Source organism: Nomia melanderi, chromosome 9 (genome assembly GCF_051020985.1).
Source record: "Nomia melanderi isolate GNS246 chromosome 9, iyNomMela1, whole genome shotgun sequence".
In the NCBI taxonomy this organism is placed as follows: Eukaryota; Metazoa; Arthropoda; class Insecta; order Hymenoptera; family Halictidae; genus Nomia; species Nomia melanderi.
The window spans coordinates 14,300,916-14,324,210 of NC_135007.1; the positions used below are offsets into that span (position 1 = coordinate 14,300,916).

Consider the following 23,295-nt stretch of genomic DNA (forward strand, 5'->3'; position numbering starts at 1 on the left):
TAGAAAATCAAGAAATGTGTGTGTAGTAACATATGTTGCTACCTGTAACAAAAATGATTAGAATGTGATTGTTGTTCAGCGAAAATGAAGTTGATGGAGATGAGCCTAATATTAGAGAAATTTAAGATCCCGAAGAGACTCTTCGAACAGGAGGGTTCCATGTTAAGTGGCTGTTCCCTCTACCTCCACAGAATGCCATCTTCTAAACCTCTCAGTCCTCTCTGCAACAGAAATTACCTTATTTGATTAGTAAATGAATATAATTCAAGAAACGTAGTCTAAAATGTACAATTTTTACAATTACCTTTCCAATATTCCCTGAAACAGAAACAAAAAGGGTTAAATAAATAAAATGAAAATAAAAATTAAAATGTTTACCACTTTTCCCATAGAATGCCATGTCGTATCCCTCTCAGATTTCTCTGAAACAAAAACTCACTTCATTAAATTTTGTTCAATTACATGAAATTGAATAGGAGGGATATGTAAAAAATGGGACTGTCCACTCTGTACATTATATGTGCTATAAAAGTCGCGAGAGTGGACCATTTCTTTCGCAACACTAATTTATGGAATATAAAAATATTTCAATAATAAACGCGAGAGGTGCATTACTGTTCGCCACGCTAATTAATAAAATAAGCAGAGATTGCAATAAGAAACGCGAAAGGTGTATGATTAATCGCAACGCTACTTTACAAATATCGTAAAATATAAACGCGAGGGTTTCAGTATCGAACGCAACTCTAAATTATTTCATTTAAAATGAATAACTCGCGTGCACCAGTTTCTTTACACGCCACGCTACATGTAAGAATAAGGGGCAGCCATTTGGGCTGCGGGCTATAACGTGCAGCTGTTTTAGCTACAATGAACCACCTTTCGCAGTATTGCAAACTGCTCTGTGGTTCTTATGCTTCCAGCATATGTTTGAGCATTTAATATAACGCAACTCTAAGACAACGCGAAAAATCATTGTCGCTACACTGAGAAAAACGCGGTCAATTGATTTCGCAACACTAAATTAATAAATGAAAATTATATCTAAAAAATTACGCTCTCTCAATCGCTTTTATTCAATTAATCGCAACGCTATCTCAAAATCAAGACAACTACGTGTTAGTTAACATAATTACACTTTATATTCAATAGTACTAAACTCAAACGCGATAAATCTTTGTTATACGCAAAGCTATCTTTAAAGCAACTTCAAAAACCAAGTATAAAAATCAATTCTAATCGAAATCGCGATTATATCACTCGCAACTCTAATTCAAACCGTAATGCTTGTCTCGCAACGCTAATTAAAAATCGCGAAATGCTCATTGCTGGACGTTGGGGCTATGGCCAGCCCAATGCATCTACAACTACTTCTACTACTACCACCATTTCTACTGAAGCTAAAGTGAGTGCAGTGACAAAGTAGTAACAAAATGACGCTCCATCTCCATGCTAAGATGGAGCGCCATTAGTAGTTGCCCTCTTGAGCGACATTTTGTCGGGGCCTCTTCGGCGTACGCCTCTTCTTTTCTTCGGCAGTCCGCCATTTCTGAAACCCTGAGATTGCTCGATAGCGAACGGCCAATGACTGGGAAGCAGTCATCAACCCTTCGACAGTGCAATCGAGCAATTTCGAACGTTTCGCCTATTCGCGCCTAATACCGATCGCGACCGCGGTATCTAAGTGGAACTTGAAAAGTCGAGATCAAGGTTGATCAGCAAACGGCATGCTCCGTTTTGCTATCGACTTTGAACCGATTTCTCAAGTTCCTCCGGTAACTGACCATCGTGCAGAAACGACGGCCAGCACCGGCCCCTGCCTACTTAAAACTATCATTCATTCCAGAGAGTATGCTACCTGCCTACCTATAGCTATATTTAAAAAAGGGGCAAGACTCATTCTCACAAACACACATCATTCCACGATTGTCTCTGATGCACCCGGGTGCGAATGAACCTAACGACTAGAGAGAACGTCCCGGGACGTTCGCTAACAACCACATTCATACTCTATCAATTCCTGAAATCGACTGGCAATGGCTAACGATCTTTGAGACAATATTTTACTTGGCATGAAGAATTTATTGAAATTAATATAATTCTACTGTTCTTTATGTCATTTGGTAATGTATGGACGATCAAAGTATTCTAATATGTTAATGTTAGTACTCTACTGAGTAAGGGAATAAGGAAAAGTGTGTGTATATATTCCATGAATAATTTATTTATTTCATTTACAGTAACTGGAATATATACGTATAAAGAGTATTTATGATATTATAAAGACCGACGCATTTCCACTTCCTAACCACACACACACAAGTGGATAATACGTCGGGAACGATACGTCAAGCATTGCCAATCGCTCACATGTTTAAATAATAACAATTTCATCATGCCCATTGCTCTCACTCTCCCAAGTAGCACCTGGGCACGTGAGAGAGATCGAGCAACGAACATGGAAACAATATCCTGAAAATCCTAGCTATAAAATCATGTTAGTTTCTGATTTTTCTAACGGACTAATGTTCTTTGGTTCTCTAGAGTGACTGTAATTGACTCAATATTAAGAATTTTACTCTCTAACTTTAGAAATGAAGAGGGTACTAGTGCACAACTACTGTAATATTCAATAAAATAATAAGAGAAATTGAAATTTAATAGAAAATGAGACTCTAAGTGAAACAGCAATATGAATGATTCTATTTTAAACTTTTAACAAATTGTCAAAGATCCTCAGGTGATCCCTTTGTCGAAGCAGCTGTTTCTAATATCAGAAGAGTGTATTACAAAGTATTTGCTTCGATTCAGAGATCTACCCGTCGCGAAATGTTTTCTTGTACGATATTTAGTATGATATTCCAACGATTGAATTAATTATAACGCGAATAATCAATCATTTTAATCGATTGCATCTTAGTAGAACTTTAAAAATCAAAGACTAGATTGAACTTATTGATACAGTTAATGTACCACTAAGTTCTGAGTCATATTATCTTATATACGAAACTACAAGATCAAGTTACGTTACTCGTAATTCGGTAAAAAGTCAAAGCATTGTTGCTAGTATTTGCTGTTAACGTTAAACGCGGCGTACAAGAAAACCCTATCCTATCTAACAAATAAATTAATAAATGCTACTACTCTCACTGCACTCACAAAATCAAAAACTACTAAAATGGTAACACCAGCCACCGGTGCCGTTACGGACCATTCGTCCTACGACATGATCGGTGACTGGAGTTAAAAAGAAAGAGCATGCGACTCACCGATCGCTGTTCGCAATCGGTACATAGCTTAGGAGGACCCCAGGACCACTCATTGGCATCCATCAGTATTGGCCGCCAAGGATCTGCATTAACCTCGACTGATCGGTAGTAGTCAGTACTGGTCAGCAGTGCCCAAGAGTGAAGGTAGGAGTAGGCCACTGATGCCCAGAGAGGTCCAGGGTAGCCCAGGATAGTCCAGGGTAGCCTTGGGTAGACCAGGGTAGACCAGGGTAGACCAGGGTAGCCGAGGGTTGTCCAGGGTAGCCGAGGGTTGTCCAGGGTAGCCGAGGGTTGTCCAGGGTAGCCGAGGGTTGTCCAGGGTAGCCGAGGGTTGTCCAGGGTAGCCGAGGGTTGTCCAGGGTAGCCGAGGGTAGGCCAGGGTAGGCCAGGGTAGGCCAGGATAGGCCAGGATAGGCCAGGATAGGCCAGGATAGGCCAGGATAGGCCAGGATAGGCCAGGGTAGGCCAGGGTAGGCCAGGGTAGGCCAGGGTAGGCCAGGGTAGGCCAGGGTAGGCCAGGGTAGTCCAGGATGCTCCAGGAGGGTCCTCTGGTCCTCCCCGATCCTCCCAGTTGAGGAGTTCGCGAGGAACTGAGTCCTCTGCTGTTCAGACTGTCCTTATAAGGTCGAAGGTCCCCACCCTACTCCCGACCTCCTAGAGTTCAACATCAAAAACAATTTCTTGTTTAACCGTTTACACTCGACGATTGTATAGGAACCTTGGTTTTTGTTATCAACACATTGCGCGCCTGCCCCGTGATAGTGGGGGGATTTTTAGTCTATTATTTAATTGTTATGTTAATGTAACATTTTACATATGTATAGCACAAATCCAAAGTAAAATTGCAAAATGCAAGTTATAAATTTCAGTATGATTGATGTTTAACAATGTATTAATATAATCAACAACGCTCGAGTTTTTAGTAGCTGAAATTTACCTCGTCTAACCGTTTGCACTCGATGATACTATAGGAACCTCGATTTCTTTTGTTAATACAATTTCATACAATTCCGCAGCCATTGGCCTAGTACCATCGTCAATAGGAATTCCATCGGCGATGCTAGTTTCTGCTGCTCGGCTCGATAATAATGGCGAAATTAGTTTCAGCATGTCCTTGTTACTGACCAAGCCTACTAAACATTTTCTAACGAGATGCAGATGAAATTTCCTGAAATTAACTTGCCTAGAAATCACGCGTATTGACGAACTAAACTAGACTCTTCCAACATTTCACATATTGATACATTATACAAACTGTAACATTAAACATCAAACTTCACAATTTCCCATGACAGCGGCCGTTAAAGTTAATCATCGCGATGGAACGACGGAATAACGATCTCTCGTTCCTCCGCCAAGAGGGCCGCGCGTGTGGTCTAGTTTACAATAGTCGTCAGCCCGTTATCAGGCGTTAGAGTGTCGCGGGTTTTCGAGCGTAGCTGCGAAATCCTTGAAAGCGTGTCTGACCGGTTAATACGAGCGTGTCGACGACCCCTGTCATTTTTTATCGCGAAAATTTTCATAAGCTCGCGACTGCGCCGCTTTATCCGGCGGCCCGGCGAGTCTCCCCGGCGACCAGAACCGGCGACCTTTGATACCGGCCACTCGTAAAACCCCGGATGACGCCTCGATTCTCCGAAATTGATTCTCCCCCAGCTCCTCCTCCCTGGAGATGCTCTAACCTCCTTTTTTTAGCCGCCGTTTATCGCCCACTATTGAATTTAATTATTCTCGTACGTCGACCGGTATCTAATCGCCACTCGACTGGTCCTCGTGTTTACCCGTCCGTGTGTACGCAACGCGACGCGATCGGCGTTGGACTCGTAAGAAACAGGATCACCGATGACCCCCGGCCGATCGAATTACTGTAACTCGTTCGGTGTAAACGATAATCGTTCGTGAATTCGTCGATGCCGCGAGTGACGTTCGTCGAGGAAAATGATCGGACTCAATTGAATAACTCGATGTTCGATTGACCCTTTGCACTAGGGCCGCTTTCGAGCGGAGTCGTTTAAAATTTAGAGTTTTAAGAGTGAAAAGGTTACTGATTCTTCTCTGAGAAACTATTCAAGAAATTGATTTAGCTGTACGCAAACTGAATTGTCAATTAAAAGTCTCAAGAGACTCTTGGAGTTTCTACAGAGAAATTTCGAGTTAATTTAGTTGTTCGGTAGGTTCAATATTAAATTAAAATTTCTTTTTACTTGTACTTGAAATGCTTTTTTAACCCTTTGCGGACGAACGTCGACATTTCGATCAGATTTTCATATTTGGACCAATACGTGGCAAACGAATGATCTAATTACTCAAACAGCGAGAGACCAGTAGTTTCTTTATTATTATTTATGCGATCGATATAGACTTTAGCTTCACCTGTTAAAGGTTTCGTACATTTCAAAGAATCTTCCGTAAAGGGTTAACCCTTTGCACTCGAAAGCTCTTCACTAGAAACGTTTCGGCACTTTCCTATAAGACGTAGACGACATTTGAAACGAACTAATGAGAAGACACGTAAATTAAGAAACAAAATTATTTTATATAAATATTCCACGTATCGATGCATTGTACGAAACTTAATATTATACATGACACCTTGTAATTTTTTATATCGAACGAAACGGTGACTGATAGTCACCTCTCGAGTTCAAAGGGTTAATTGTGTACGCCCGAGGTTGTTAACAGCGCTGCTAATAGATTAACGAATCCAGTCGGTTCCATTGGATTCGACGTCTAGCAGATTCCAACCTATGAACTCGGACTATAAAAAGTGGGTGGCGTCCGTCGGTATCTAAGATCGAGATTCAGAGAGGAACCGGCGTGTTCTTAAATCCGACCCGAGGCTGACCTTCCGATTCCGCCGTGGGATTCGTTGACGATAGCGCAGCGCGCGGGTATCGCTTGAATTTATTGCTCGGCCTAATCCGCTTTCCGCGATCCAAGATCAAACGGAATGCACAGCCGCTCAGCCTATATTTTATCGGCGCAACGAAAAAAGCCTGGAATAGAAATCTCTCAAAGGATCTATCGGCTATTAATACTTTTTTCCTCTGAATCTTAATTTACAACTGCCCCCGGTGAGCTAACCAGCAAGCTGATAATTTGATAATTTGTGTATCGCATGCGTGTAGTTGAACCTCGGTAGTTTTACTTAAGTGGTAACTTAAGTGATATAGATACGAGGACGGACGCGTTCTATTTCTAGTAATTTCACCTTGTGCAGATTCTTTTGATAATGAATGCTTTATACCTTCGAAAGCGATTTTAGTGGACTAGAATTCTAGAATTCTAGAATTCGATTAGAGTGATCTGAAAGCTAAAATTAGAGGAAGACTTCGATCGGAGCGTGTACGCGTGCGTAACAGTTAAATGTTGAGATCGCTCCCCTTGTGTTCGATGGGAGCTTCAACCCTTTGCAGACGAAGATTCTCTAAAGCGTACGAAACCTTCTGTGACTCTGCCAAGTCATCGAATTCTTAACACTAGAACTATCGAGCAGTTAATACGATGAATATGTAATCCATATAAAAATTGTAACAATGGATTATTGTCAGTTTTTAGACATTCGTTATAGTATTCAAATGAAACTATTTATTTTCAAGATCATTTGGATTATCGAATGCTTTTAAGATATTAACCCTCTATAGACCCATGTAACTTTCGAGTCACATATCAGTATATTGGCATCTCGTTGATTTCTTTCATTTCGCACTCGAAGTGGTGAATAAAATTAAGTAATCGGTTAACTTCAACTTTCATACGCTCAGGCGTGAAAGTTTGTCATTCTAACTTGAAAGTTACAAAATATATTCGTTTGATGGAATTATTGAAACTATCGAATATTTTATTAATTCGCATTCATATGTGGACATTCATTAATTTTTTACTGCATAGATTTTGTTACAATCATGAATAAAAATTCTGCCTACAGAGAATTAAGATTGATTTGTACTTTCCTTTGCACTTTGACATTCATTTACTTAGAATCTACGTTTCGATTGGAAGTCAGTGATGCGTCATTTGAATCTATTTGGTTCTTAGAGTTAAATACATATATATCCCTAGTTCTCGATTGCTCAAGATCCACCTTTTCATTATCTATAATACAGCAACACTATATATACATTTCACCGCCGCGTGAAACTAACGAGGAAAAGATGTATAACAGACTCGACGGTAGGAATTGCAGAAACACCGTTCGAAGCGATGGGATCGTAGATCCGGGCTCGCGCGAGTTGTTCGCGCGTAATTGAAAGCTCCGGGGAGGTGTTGGGCTCGTTGGAATCAATCTTTCCCCGACGCACGTGTAAATTCATTTGCCGCGTTCGATCGCGAGCGGGAAGATAAACAACGCCGCGAGAGGCCGTTGCGCAACGACCGATACATCACATTTCGAGTAATTGGCCGTTATTGTGCGCGTTCGACAAGTTAATTCGAGCCGCCTTTCCTCTGTTCGCCCGTGAATTATTCCTCCGCGCTACCCCGCGGGATAACGGCGGGCCCTATCAGATCGTATCCGGCCGGGAAGAGATAAGGGAGAACAGATGGTCGTTTCTTTCGCGATCGACCGCGAACTCGTTTCTATTCAATTACCGCGAGCCGGCAACGCGCAACGATTCGGCGCGCTCTGTCAAAAATGCCGCCGGTAATAATAACGCCCACGGTACGGAACGCTGCGCTGCGAGCGCGAGCGCGCATCGTGGGCACCCATGCACAGGGTGTTTCAGAGGTATACGTCGCGATCGATTGGATATTGTGATTTCATTAGCTAACGTAAACTAACGTGAAACTATTCCACTTAATAAACATACAACGCAACTTCCTTTTGATATAAGTAATCGTAAGATTCACTCTGACCTTTGACGCTAGAACTACCGACCAGACTTTCCAATTTTTTACGAAATTAGAGCACGTTTCTTGGAATTCGAAGGATATAGTCTTGTGTGTGCAAATATAGATTTCATTGACAATCGCGAACGCCTTCATAATTGAAATACTTGCGGAATAGAGATTTTAAAGGTCGATTTGACCTGTTCGGTAGTTTCAGTGTTAACCCTTTGCACTCGAAAACTTTTCACTGGAAATTTTCAATATTCTTCGACGATACAGACATTGTTTGAAACTAATTTAACGATAATTCACAGGTAAATTAAGCGACAGAGCTATTTTATTTAAATATTTCACATAGCAATACAAAGTTTGATTTAGAATACAAAATATTCAATTTTATAGGTTTGCTGTGTCAAATCAAGTGATGATTATTCATGATGATTCCTAGCTAAATTAAGCAACGAAGCTATCTTACTTATTATTTCCCACAGCAATACAAAGTTTCATTTAAAATACTAAATATTCAACTTCATAGTTTTGCTGTATCAAATCAAGTGGCGACTGACAGTCTCACGAGTGCAAAGGTTAAAAAACGGGAACTTCAGAGAACTTAAGTAATTTGCAAGGAAGCTTTCCAAAGCGTGGTATATTTACCTTCGCAATTAAGAATATGATACAGTGATAAATTTGAACTCTTTCTCAAGACCAACAGAATGTTTCGAATAGTTACTTCCTTTTTCATGATATATATTTTCGAGACACCATATACACTCGAGCGGCGGTTGAAAAATGTTTTACGGCATTCGGCGTTCGTGGTTTACAGAGGAAAAGGAAATAAACGACTCCGCGACCCATTGTATCGCGATTGCGCCTCTGCCCCTTCTCTGGCCGTGCGAAATTTATTAACGTTAACGTCTATCGTCGAACCAAGCATAGAACACTTTAGAACGATAATGCATTCGTTCGCCGGGGAACTCGATATTATATTAATTCGCGCGAGTGTTTAACTTAACGAAGTGAAAGTTGCCTTTGAACCTCTCTGAGCGAAGCTAGAAGCTGATTTGCTATCCTACACGGTGTATATTTACATTCGAACGATGCACCGCGCTCCGCGGCGCGATTCGCAGATGCATCGCGATAGGAATTAACCCCGCGACAACCGAGAACGAGATTGGTCGAGAGATTTATACGGTGGGCGCCGAATTGTGGGCGTAAAAATCAGATCCTCCAGGCATTTTCGGAGCGAGTTGCGTCTGCAGACGTTTTTCTCGCGATGCAATCGGTAAGGGCGTCTCTGCAGCCGAACGCGCGTGAGGGCTTACGGGGAAACGTGACGGAAATTGTTTATAAATAATGGAGATACAAGGTTCTCCTGAGAAGTGATTGATAAGGAAATCTTACGCTTCTTTCGAGCAATTAGTAATCTGATATTTTAGTATTATGTATTATTGAATATTTAATACTTTCTGCAAAGTGAAAAGCTCAATTTCATTGTGGCAATTATACATCTGCTATACAAAACTGTCGCCTTCTCTCTTCGAACCAATGAAAAAACCTGAATCAGGTATATGAGTCGCTCAGAACCCAACGTGGTCAGTCCACAAAACAATCATTGAAAAAATTAATATTTCGGCTTCTAAGAGGATTATACAACATATTCAGAAGCTACAAAAAGGACACTCTCACCTAGAAAACACATAGAACCGACTAAATCCTTGAACAACCAAAAAGAATATTATTTATTCCATTAAACCCGCAAAAATCGACTAACCACTGGCTTCTAAGCGACTCATATATTAACAGAATCCGATTATTTCCAATCTTTCACTGATCCTATCGTTCAGTTGACTTCCAGCGTAAATCAGCTCTGAACGAAGCGCATACGATGCAAAAATCAGCGATCGGTCGCGAGTTTCGAGTGTTCGTCCGCGAACAGCCGCGCGAATCGAAGGAAATATCCAAAAATCGACTAACCAATTTCCAATCCATCACTGATCCGATCGTTCAGGTGACTTCCAACCTGAATTAGCTCTAAACGAAGGGCGTACAAAAGAAAAATCAGCGATCGGTCGCACGAATCGAAGAAAATATCCAAAAATCAACTAAGCAATTTCCAATCTACCACTGATTCGATCGTTCAGGTGACTTCCAGCGTGAATCAGCTCTGAACGAAGGGCGTACGATGCAAAAATCAGCGATCGGTCGCGAGTTTCGAGCGTCCGTCCGCGACCGGCCGCGCGACTCGAGGAGAACGGAATCGAAGCCCGCGGTGATTCTTCTCGGATTCGACTCGCGTACCCGCGTAGACGTATCCCCCGGATTGTTTCTATTAAGCGGCTCGAGATCAAAGGGCCCAGATGTTGCGTACGGCCATTAAGTAGATCCCCCATTCTCTCTCAGAGCGGCTCGTCTGGGAAGGTGCGTTGCGGTGAGATGCAAATTCGCTTATTAACGTTTATCTCGCCGGGGAAATCTCTCGCGCAGCCCACCCACGAGCGGCAAAAAAACTCGCTGGCAGATAAAAAAAAAGGAAACGGGAGTAAATTTATGCGCTACTCGTCCACCCGGTCGCTAATCGCTCAGCGGGTTGCTTGTTGCTCGCTTGTCGCGTATCGACGCGCGCGTCGAACTTCCGCTCGGAGTTTCACCGGCTCGGGGAGGTCTATTGAACGGAGTTCTTCGAGCGTGACTCGGGAATTGAGGAATGGAAAATATTACTTGTTGTTTTTTTATCTATATATCTTAAGTATCAATACCTTGATTATGAGCAATTGTATGTATTATACTATTTTTTCTAATAGTTTAGAATTTTTCAGGAACTTGATAAGATTTTATGTTGTTTTTGACACTAGAACTACCGAGGATTTAATATTTTCAGTTTCTTCAGACATTCATTATAGTACTGAAATGAAACAATTTTCAAAATCATTTCGAATATTCAATGCTTCGAAGATATCAATTGCTAAACAGAGAAATCGAAAACAGTTATTTTGACTGGTGTAGTTCTAGTGTTAAGGTTGTCCCTTGCTCCTATTTTGAATTGGTCACGTTGGTTTCTGTATTTCTGTTTCTGTCTCAAATCTCTTTATAAACCATAATTAATTAGAATCTCAAATGACGTATTTCAGTGTAGCTTTCCTTAGCAATCGAAACAGAAGTCAGTTGAAATTGCAGTTGATACATTCGATTATTTCTTTGACAATAGGTAATTGATTCTTCGTCTTATAAATGTAACATGAAAATACTACTTTTCCTTCAGTTTCTTTCAATCTCCTCCATATTACATCTATGAGACGAATAATGAATTACCTCTTACCAAAGAAATAATCGACTATTCATCTCACAGATGTAACATGAAAATCCAATTTCTCCCTCAGTTTCTTTCACTCTCTTCCATATTACATCTATAAGACGAATAATCAATTACCTCTTACCAAAGAAATAATCGACTATTCATCTCATACATGTAACATGAAAATTCTTCTTTTCCTCAGTTTCTTTCTCTCCTCTTCCGCGTTGTTCCCCGCAGTTCTTTGTTCCGCGAGTTTAACAGCCGCGTCGCGTTGTACATCGCGTTGTAATGGCGGCTCGAGAGAGACGACGTAATTCAACGGCGTTTTGTTGTGTGATACAGGACTACACCGAAGACGAGGACGAGGGCGAGACTCCGGCCGCGTTCCCTTCCTCCACGACGACGACCACCACCACGTCTACCACCACGACCACCACGACCACCACGACACCTAGACCGCCACCTACCCAGAACTACGACTACAGGGATCCCAGGGGGTACGAGAGCGGGACCGGGACGCAGTACAACGGGTACCAGGGTAAAAACGATTACCCGCCGATGTCGGCGCACAGCGTCCACAAGTGGCAGTCCCTGGGCACTCGAGAAAGCGTCAAAGAAACCAGAGGCAACATGCAGCAGTACAACAAGAACGGGAAGAGTAAGTTGTTCCCTCGGCTCGGACGCAATGGGAAAGGTGGCAATGCCCTAGTTTTATATTTCGCGGAAATTTCTCGGCACTTCTCAGCCTAACCGTTCAAGGTCGAGATTTTTCCGTAGAATCTAGGTGAACTGCTGAGGTACCTTTCACTCTTAATTTTAACTCGTATAGACGTTTGTTTTAAACGATGACAATTTTTATATATTTAAACGATGACAATTTTTTTTCAATCCCACTTATGAATTTTGTAGACGTTTATTTTAAACGATGACAATTTTTATATATTTTTCGTTGTCAACACAAACTTCGTTTGGAAATCTTTAAATTAATCCTTTGAAGTCGACATTCTTCTGAGATCTCCTGTTTGAAACAGTAAGTTGTAAACGATGATTTGACTAGTGAAGCTACAAGAAATCAATATAGCTCATGTAACTGTGTCGTATATCAGTATATCGGTGTCTTATTGATTTTCATTTTGCACTCGAAGTGGTGTATAAAATTAAGCGATCAACTTAAACTTTCATACGCTCAGGCGAGAAAGTTCAATGTCCTTACAACTTGAAAGTCACAGAATATATTTGTTTGAAATTATTGAAATTATCGAATGCATTGTTAATTCGTATTCAATATATTTATTAATATCGTACTGCATAGATTTTGTTATAATCGCGAAAAAAAATTCCATAGAGGAATTCTCATTTTCGCGTGAAATAGGTAACTGCGACGAAAGGTGAAAGTAAAAAGGAAATTTAATCAAGTGATATAATTGCGAAGATAAATCATTTTAGGAGGTCTTCTTATAAATCTTCGTTACTAAAGGCAATTCGCGACGGAGATCGCGTTCGAGGCTGAAGATCGAACTATCGATTTATGCAGATACGGCGTCCCCCACCGATATTGTTATTGATCGCCATTATATCGACGACGGTGGTCCCGGCGTCGCTCCCAGACTCCGTCAACCCGCGATACCACCATACCCAATTATTTCTTGAACGTAAAATATCGTGTAATTATCGAGGCCGATCGTTAGCCACGTTCCGCTAGAAATTAATAGTCTGAAATACGGTGTACGTAAACCCGACACACCGGGTGGAGATCAAGTTTGAGGACTCGCGACTCGTATCACCGCGCGAATTCTTTTGTATCTGTGCCAGTGAACTTTTCCCGGGCTGGTTCGTAAATGGAGGTTTGTTCGTATCGATAACCCGAGGAACGATCCAGTGGCGTCGTAAAACGCGCGATTGAAATGTCTTCTGCACTCTTTCTCGTCGAGTGATCGTTAAAGCGTTCACTGCTGCGCCGTAATCGATCTGGCGCTTCTGGATCGACTGGGAATAGTTGCGATAAGGAGATTGATATCAAAGGAAAATATTTAGTAACAAGAGTAACTAGAGAAATGTGATACATACATGGGTCTTTATAGGAATTCCTAGTATAATAAGGAAAATTGTTGTAATTGGATACTTTGTAAATATTTAGTAACAAGAGTAACTAGAGCTGAAGTGAGAACTGGGATAATTAGACGGATCTTTATACAAATTTCTAATATAATAAGGAAAACAGTTACAATTGAATATCATGTAAATATTTAGTAACACGAGTAACTGAATTTAAAGTGAGAACTATGATAATTAGACGTATCTTTATACAAATTCCTCATTTAACAAGGAAATAATTACAATTGAATGTTATGTAAATATTTAGTAACAAGAGTAACTGAATCTAAAGCGAGAATTGTAATTAACACACGGATCTTTAGGCAAATTCCTATTATAATAAGGAAAACAGTTAGAATTCTATATCATGGAAATATTTAGTAACAAGAGTAACAAAATCTAAAGCGAGAACTCTGATAATTAGACGAATCCCTATACAAATTCCTCTAACAAAGAAAGAATTACAATTGAACATCACATTTCCTCCCAAACGCGTAAACTCCGTCCTTTCACCTATCAACGTCACGAGAAGCTAAACTAGAAAGAAAGGGCTACGCGTTCATCCGGCTAAAGTAAACAACCAATTACCCCGAAGATTAGTATTATTTCGGGTTCCAAGATGACGGTCGTACTCGCGGTTAACTGGTTAACGGAGCGGAGAGCGGAATGCCGGAGCCGCCTATTAATATGCAAATTAACGACGACGATTGCGCCGTAGCCGCCACTATTGCAGCAACACCGATATCTCGCCCTCCCGTGTACGAACTCCCGTGTCCCACACGGGACACGTACGCGCACGTGTGCGACCCGCGAGAGTTGTTCGATTCGCCTCGACTCGTTCGAACGATTCGAACGATTTGATTTGCCGCGACGCGGTCGAATTATTCCGCCGATGGATAATTCGGTTCCTCCTGCGGACGATTCTCGTTGGATTTTACTGAAACGAGTCGGATGGAAGCAGCGAAATGTTCTCGGTCGAGGCTTCGTTCGCGGAACGTTGAACTTGATGGCTGCTGCCGTAGGATTAGTATTATCTCCGCGAGAAGTAGAAACGGTAGACTATGCACGGACACGGTGGCTAATGCGTTTTCGATAGCGCGCGTGGAAATGGCGCTTGGAACGAAGTTTTATAGTCTTTCACTTTGGAATCAACTTTTATATTAGGTCGTCCTGTGAGTAATATCGTTATATTTTATTTTGTATCTTTCTATTTGTATCATTCTATTCTTTAATATATTTTAATCATTTCGAAGGTGTTGAAATGTTAATCGAAGATCGTGTAACGATTAAGAGTAACTTTTATATTAGAAAGTAGAGTAAAAGAATATTACTTATAGGATGACATGGTAATATCGTTGTTATAGATTATTTTGTACATGTTTCTATTTATATTATTATATTCTTTAATATATTTTGATCATTTCGAAGGTATTGAAATGTTACTCGAAGATCGTGCAACGATTAAGAGTAAGTCTTATATTAGAAAGTGGAGTAAAAGAATATTATAGGATGACACGATATATTTTATCTTTCACGAATTATCAGTAGAATGTTGTTTCCAATTTTCTTATAAAAGCTACGATCGTATATTATCAATAGAAAATTCAAAGAATCCAAAGTTCGTGTCGCTAGAACGAAACATACGGCGGACCAAGCGAGTAAATCGAAGCAAAGGCGGACAGTTTCATTGGGAACGTATCGGCAAATGGAAGAAAATCGATCCGGCCGTTTGGAAAAACAAACGGACGATCGGATCTAATCCCTTTCTCTTCTAATACATGCTGGAATACGTTTGAATACGGGATGTTCGTCGCGGGCAAAGGCGCGCATACTTCAGGATCCCTGACGGTCGTGCCTCCATTGTGAACGGAGGGCCGATATGATCTCGTGTCAGTGGTGCCGTGGCGAGAGTAACGCCTACGTCGGGAATTAGCATAGCCAGATCACCGGCGGAGATTAAACGAGAAAATAATTCTACGCCGAGGGACGTTTCCGAAACGATCTCCGCTCGGATCGCTCGCCTCGCGCTTCCGTGCCACGCGACGCCCCTGGCGAGCGGCAATTAGAATCGTTCCATCTGCGACCTCTCCGGTTCCCCGAATCGTTTCCGTTTCTTCTTTTGCTCTCGGGGAGGAAGAGAAAACACTTGGGAAGCGAGAGAAATGATTATTGTTTCTTCTTTCGCTTTATAGGAGGAAGATGAGGAATCGTTCCTTCGTTCGCGTTTTAGAGGAAGGAGACAGATTTTCGTTTCTTCTTTCGCTTTCGAGGAGAAAGAGAACTTCTGTTTCTCCTTTCCACTGTGGAAGCTAGAGAAATGATTATTGCTTCTTCTTTCGAATGTCAGAAGGAAGAAGAAGACGAATCGTTCCTCCGTTCGCGTTTAGGAGGAAGGAGACAGATTTTCGTTTCTTCTTTCGTTTTCAAGGAGAAAGAGAACTTCTGTTTCTCCTTTCGCACTCTGGGAGCTAGAAAAATGATTCTATCGCACTCTGGAAACTAGAGAAATGATTATTGTTTCTTCTTTCGCGTTGCAGGAGGAAGAAGATGACGAATCGTTCCTGCTTTCGTGTCTAAAAGGAAGAAGACAGATTTTCGTTTCTTCTTTCGCTTTTGAGGAGGAAGTGGAAAGTCTTCTATTTTTCTTTTCGCACTCTGGAAGCTAGAGAAATGATTATTGTTTCTTCTTTCGAATGTCAGAAGGAAGAAGAAGACGAATCGTTCCTTCGTTCGCGTCTAAGAAAAAGAAGAGAGATTTCCGTTTCTTCTTTCGCATTCGGAATAGAATATAGGTTTTCGCATGTTCTTCGTGTTCGAGAATAGAGGAAAGTCTTCATTGCTCCCTTCGAATTCGAGAAGCAACAGAAAAGATTTTCCTTTCTTCTTTCATATTCAATATAGAACACAGCTTCTAATTTTCCTTCGCCTTCGCGAACGAAAGAAAACAGTATTCGTTCCTTCCTTCGCTTCGACAAAGAAGGAAAAACACTCTTATCTCCTTTGTCGCATGTCAGAAGACAGAAAACACTTGTCGTTCCTCAGTTCACGCCGAAAGAACAAGCAGATTTCCGTTCCTGCCCTCGCGTTCGAAAAAACAAAGGAACACTGTCCATTTCTCCCCCGAATTCCAGCAACAAGAAGAAGACCCCTCGTTCCCCGTTCCGCGTCCGAGAAGGAGAAAGAATAATCGTTCCATCGTCCGAAACGTCCGGCAAGGGGTCGAGGCCTCGAGAGGATGAACGCGTTTCCCCGAATCACCGACAGACGTTCCCTCGTTAAGAGATCGAGAGTTTTTACCCGCTGAAACGCGCCAGAAGCCCGGCCGGTTCTTAATCTCGCGAGTCGAGTGCTACCAATCTCCTTCCCCCGCCCCGGCCGTCCCTCGCCGCTAACGCGGCTTTGCATTCCGTTTCATTTTCAACGGGCGGGAGACCGCAAATTGACAAACGATCGTTTAATGGACGAAGAGTGGTCGAAACGAGTCCACGAACGCCTGCGGCGACGTCCGGGTTCGCTGATCGTCCGCAATAATTTTTAATAACCAGCGACGTTACCGTTTGAACCGTCTCGGGTCGAACTTCGCGCGATTAACCCCTTGGAAACTGTCCGAGTTACGTTATCCCATGCCGAACGCTCGCGTGAACGTGGCCACGGAATCGGTTCGGCCGCCTCAACGCTCGATGTACGCTTCCACAGCTTCAAAGCGGACTTCCCCAACCTTCAGCCTTTCGCACTAAGCCCGGAAGCTTCGGAAACTCGAGCTTCATCGAACTCCAAGCTCCGAAGACTCAGCTTTTAAGCTTAAGGCCTCGAAAACTCGCGCTTCGCAACACTACAACTTCCTTATCGCTACCGAGCCGCTCTAAATCAATCCTAATCATCCGGCGGTCTGTAAATCTGCAATTTGTAATCGTCGGGGCGTGTCCGAAGTAAGCTTCTCGCAGTTTCCATAGAATAGTTGCTAAGTATCCCGCGAATCTCGGTCGAAACGCGGAAAACGAGCGTGAACGTAGCCACGGGATCGGTTCAGCCGCCGAGGAAGATTCGAGCGTAAGACGCTCAACGCTCGATGTAAGCTTCCACAGCTTCAAAGCGACTTTCCCAAGCTTCAGCCTTTCACATTAAGCCCTGAAGCTTCGGAAACTCGAGCTTCATCGACTCAGCTTTTAAGCTTAAGCCTCGAAGACTCGCGCTTCGCAGCACTGCTACAACTTCCTTATCGCCATCGAGCCGCTCTAAATCAATCCTAATCATCCGGCAGCCTGTAAATCTGCAATTTGTAATCGTCGAGGCGTGTCCGACGCGGACTTCTCGCAGTTTCCATAGAATAGTTGCTGAGGATCCCGTGAATCTCGGTCGAAACGCGGGAACCTAGCGTAACGACGTAACAGTCTTGTCGGCGGGACGCGGCGGTTATTTATTACCCCGATTAGCGGCGGCTTTATATCTTAATATCGAGGCAGGAAAGGATTCCCGGCTGGCATTTGAAGCGGGTACGCAGGATTTATTGATTTCCCGGGTACATTGTAGTTTCTCCCGCGAGCCCGTCCATACAAATTGCAATCGGCGGCGATAGCCGCGGCATAATTATCGACGGCCCGTGAAACGCGTAGAAAGCGATTAGGTATCCGCGCGCTGAATCAATAGAAAGCTCTCCCGCGCCGCTTATGTCACCGCGGGCACGCGGCCCGCTGATCCGTGGGTCGGAATGCCGGCCGAACGAATTTTCGAGATGCCCCGATCCGATCTTCGACCCAGATATTCCCTGCCGACCTCGGGCGAAGCTATCTCGACGCGAGAAACGCCTCGGCTTTATTATACGCGCGACCGGGCCATTAACCTGTCACGCGTCGGAGACGAGTTAACTCGTCGCTCTTGTTCGACGTCGCTCGTTCGAACGACTACTGCCTCGGAGAAGCAATGCCACTGCTGACTTGACCTTTTCTATGTTCCGAACGTTATAGAAATATTGAAGTCCCTCTGTAGGCCCGTGCAACTTTGAAGTCACGTGTCGGTATGTGGCATCTTGTTGATTTTCATTCTGCACTCAAGGTGGTGAATAAAATTGAGTAATCGGTTGACTTGAAGTTTTGTACACTCTCACTCTTACTGATAAGATACCTTTCACTCTTAATTTTAACTCGAGTCTCTGTAAAATGCAGGTGAATCGGTACGGTGTTCTTAATTTTCGCTTGAAACTTAGGTAAATCGATGAGGAATTAACCCTCTGTACGCTCGTGTAACTTTGAAGTCACGTGTCAGTATGTGGCATCTTGTTGATTTATTTCGTTCTGCACTCAAAGTGGTGAATAAAATGAAATCGGTTAACTGCAACGTTTGTACGCTCAGGCGTGAAAGTTTGTCATTGTAACTTAAAAGTTACGAGATATATTCCTTTGATGAAATTATTGGAACTATTGAATATATTGTTAATTCGTATTCATATGTGGATTATTAATTTTGCACTACATAGATTTTGTTATAATTATGAACAAAAATTCAGACAGATCAAAACCAGTCATTTCGACTGATAGTTCTAGTGTCGAGTAATATAAACTAAGGTTTATTATATACTGGTTTCTCGTCGTTTGAATAATTGGATCATTCATTCGCTACTTAATACCACAAACGTGAAAGTTCTCGGCGGAGTGTCGAGATTTCTCCGTAAAGGGTTAATTGAATCCATAAATCTCCGCGTTTGTATACACGTTCGGCGTCTATTAATTGATCGGAGCGAAGTGAATGGTTCCCGTTCGATTTAAGACTTCCTGCGGAGGGCCGAGATTTAGTGGCGTATCGTAAAAACCGGATGGCACGTTTTCTTTGGCTTGTTTACCGACGACGGAGCGATTAAACGAGTGGTTCCCGGTGTTGTTTCAGCTGCGGAAATCCGAGAGGCTCTTCAGCACGCGATCAAAGTGTCGCGGGAGGGCAGCTGCCAGGTGCCACGGCCGAGGGTGATCCCGGTCCGCGACGTCTACCCGAGCCCTTCGACCACCTACATTCCACACTGCGCGATCCTGCACAGGTGCTCGGACGACACCGGATGCTGCAGATCGGAAGCGCTGACCTGCGTGCCGAAGCACTCGCATCGCGTCGAGCTCTCCTTCTACGTGAGTCTACTTTCAATTTTTACATTTTATCGGTTTACAGGAGGAAATGAACGACGAGGAACGTGGGAGTTGAAATGTTGAAGGGAGACTGGAGATTGCGGCGATAGGTTTAGGAATTGGAGAATCGAGCTGAAAGTGCGGATTGCGAGTGTTGATTTTGGAATTGGGGAACGCTGCTTTGAGATTGAGATTGCGATGGTGGGTTTGGTAATTGGAGTGAGAATTGCCAATGTAGATTTTGGCGTTGGGGAACGCTGCTTTGGGATTGAGATTGCAACGGTGGGTTTGAGAATTAGAGGAAAAGTTAGTGGGGTGAGAATTGCCAATGTAGATTTTGGCGTTGGGGAACGCTGCTTTGGGATTGAGATTGCAACGGTGGGTTTGAGAATTAGAGGAGAATTGGAGCGAGAATTGCCAATGTAGATTTTGGCGTTGGGGAACGCTGCTTTGGGATTGAGATTGCGACGGAGGTTTGAGAATTAGAGATGAATCGAGTTGAAAGTGCTGTAAAGGTAGATTTCAGAATTAAGGAATATTGCTTTAATATTACAAATTGCAACGATAGAGTTTAGAGCTAAGGAGCATTGCTCTAAAATTCATTGCAATGATAGATTTCAGAATTAAGGAATATTGCTCTAATATTACAAATTGTAACGATAGAGCTTAGAATTAAGGAGCATTGTTTTAAAATTCATTGCAACGATAGAGTTTAGAATTAAGGAACATTGATATAAAATTCATTGCAATGATAGATTTCAGAATTAAGGAACATTGCTTTAAAATTGAATGCAACGATAGAGTTTAGAATTCAGGAACATAGCTTTAAACTTACAAATTGCAATGGTAAATTTCAGAATTAAAGAACATTGATATAAAATTTATTGCAATGATAGATTTCAGAATTAAGGAACAGCTTTAGACTTACAAATTGCAACGATAGACTTCATAATCAAGGAACATATCTTTAAACGTACAAATTGCACCGATAGGTTCCAGAATTAATATCGCATCAAAATTACAAATTGCGATACACTACAAGGCTCAGATAACATTGCATTAACATTACAAATGACGTTAGAACTCAAACATAATGGATCTCCCATCAAAATCACTGCGAACTTCATGAAACAAAACTCGAATGCCGCAAATCTCACGATACCAAGATTGAGGGAAAACTACATCAGAATCACAAATTACGACGATGAAGATATATATCTCCACTAATCAGCTGAAAGATGTTCGCGGATCTTTCGGGGATAGATGAATCGCGCGCGCGGAAAGGGACACGCGTTCCCATCCGCTGGGACGATAAACAGGCGCATGCGGCCGCGAAGACTTTATCGGCTTTCGCAGAGAAAGTAGCATTAATCGCAGGATTCGTATTGCCGGCGAATTTATTATCGAGTCTCGGTGGCTGGTCATGATTTATCGAACGATCTATCATTGGTATCGCCGCGCGAATCTATCGCGATGCGAAATTTTGTCCAACGTGGAAGAAAAGAACACCAGCCAGGTTTTTCCGACCGGTCGCTGTACCGGTTAACGAGCGGCGACGTTATCGGCGGCCCGCGAATTCGATGACTGCACAAAACACGCTTATCTAACACCAGCCGGCGAAAAGAACACGCATAAATTTTCTCGGCCCGCGGACCTGCCCATTACTGTCATAGGGAACTGCTAGTCCGCGTCGTTCGCCGGAATGTCGGCTATTTTTCGTTATCTCCCGCACCGGGCTACGCCATCGATCAAAGCGCACGAAGATACGGTCGACCCTCGAATATCACGGTTTATTGGTTCGCGTCGTGCGAGGCTCGAGATGAAAAATCGCGATTTCTTGACCGTCGAATGGTCTCGGTGAAGTGTTGTACGCGAGGAAATTATTTATCTTCTCATTGCTTATGAACATGAAATCGCTATTCGGTTTCTAGTAACGTAACCTTTAGCTTACATGGGAAAAACGTAGTATAGAATTTAAAGAAATTTTTCTTTTATATTTATTTATAGTCGCATCGACACTTGGGTCATTAAAGATTAATAGAGAGTTTACAAGTTGTTCATTAGAGTTGAGCTACGTGTAACATAGCTGATACATTTTATGATACAGACTTTTAAATGGTACAATAGCTTAATGTAATCCTAGGTTCCTATTTACTTATATTGTATATTCCGATCACTTTCGAAAATCTTAGACTTTGTTATATCTTTTCGAGGTTATTAGAGAAATTATTAACACTAGAATGAAGTTTCGATATTTGTTTCGCAATTATTAACATTTTAGAAGCTTTGAATATTCGAAATGATCATGAAAATTAAAGCTTGAGTACTATAATAGATGTCCGAAGAAACTGAATATTTTATTGTTTCAGTTTTTATAAGGATAATATATCAGTCGCATTGAATGCTCGGTTGACACTAGAACTTCTTAGTATTTAGATACTAGCAACTTCAGAACTTAGTAACTACCGATGATATTTCTTATCTAAGAATGCAGCCATTGAGGTTAATCGACATATTCAACTTCCATATAACTAAATCAATTTCAGTTCAATCACTTTTCCGAGAAGCGTCCGCCTTTTCAATAAATCGTTAAAGAATTCATAGATCTACGAGGAAACTGAATAATCTATTGTTTCAGTTTTTATAGAGATTACATATCAATCGCATTGAATGCCCGGTTGACACTAGAACTGCTTAGTATTTAGATACTAGCAACTTCAGAACTTAGTAACTACCGATCACATTTCTCATCTAAGAATGCATCCATTGAGGTTAACCCTTTGCACTCGGAAGTTTCTCACTAGAAATATTTTAACATTCTCTGATGAGATAAAATCGATATTTCATGAAACTAAGTCGACGAGAATTATTTCATTTGAATATTTCTCAAAATGATGCATTATAGGAAATATAATATTAAACATCAAATTTCATACTTTTACTGTATGAAGTCAAGCGATGAGTGAGAATCACCTCTCGAGTGCAAAGGGTCAATCGACATATTCAACTTCCACATAACCAGATCAATTTCAGTTCAATCGCTTCTCCGAGAAACTTCCTTCTCTTCAATAAATCGTTAAACAACCCAAGACTGCGCCGATCAGATCCATTCGTTAGTCGCGTCGTTAATAATCCACAATCTTTCAGCATGTTGCTCGAGTCTCGGTACAACTCGAGCTGCTCGAGCGCAGCTTGTACCTTTATTTCAGCATCCGTGATTTTTCTCTCGACGGACGAGTCTAATTAACGTTCCCCGCGTGAGTCATCGAAGAGACGAGGCTCCCTCGCCGCGGCAACTTTCGATTCATAATACGTCCCGTATAGGAAGGGAACCGCGCGGCATTTACGAGCATCGACGCGCCCTTTCGGGGCCAGTATAACCATAATTGGACGGACGACACGCGCCTTCTACCATGGGTGGTCCGTCCGTGTCTCGTTCGCCGCACACGACTATATTTATGCACGAAATCGATCCCCGGGAAAATTATCGGTTCTCCTACCTGTGCATTACGCTTGATTGTCGTCGGTGCGTGATCTTAAGGCCTGCTCACAATGTTGCCGATCCGCGTTCCCCGCGCCAGACGGCATCAATCTCGACCCGCTGAAACGCGCATCGTTGGGAGTTTTTATGAAACGATTCTTCGGAGCCAATTTCGAAGACGAATGAAAGTGATTGTCTTTAACTGACTGTGTTGGGACCAGT

At 42.2% G+C, this 23,295-nt stretch overlaps 1 protein-coding gene across 1 annotated transcript in view; it reads left to right on the top strand.

Moving 5' to 3' along the window:
- LOC116425555 (uncharacterized) overlaps positions 1-23,295 on the top strand; it is a 145,368-nt gene that overhangs the window by 56,554 nt on the left and 65,519 nt on the right. The window contains exons 2-3 of the mRNA XM_076371063.1: positions 11,731-12,046; positions 19,363-19,595. Of these exons, the coding sequence (XP_076227178.1) occupies positions 11,731-12,046; positions 19,363-19,595 (549 nt within the window). The remainder of the gene's footprint in view (positions 1-11,730; positions 12,047-19,362; positions 19,596-23,295) is intronic.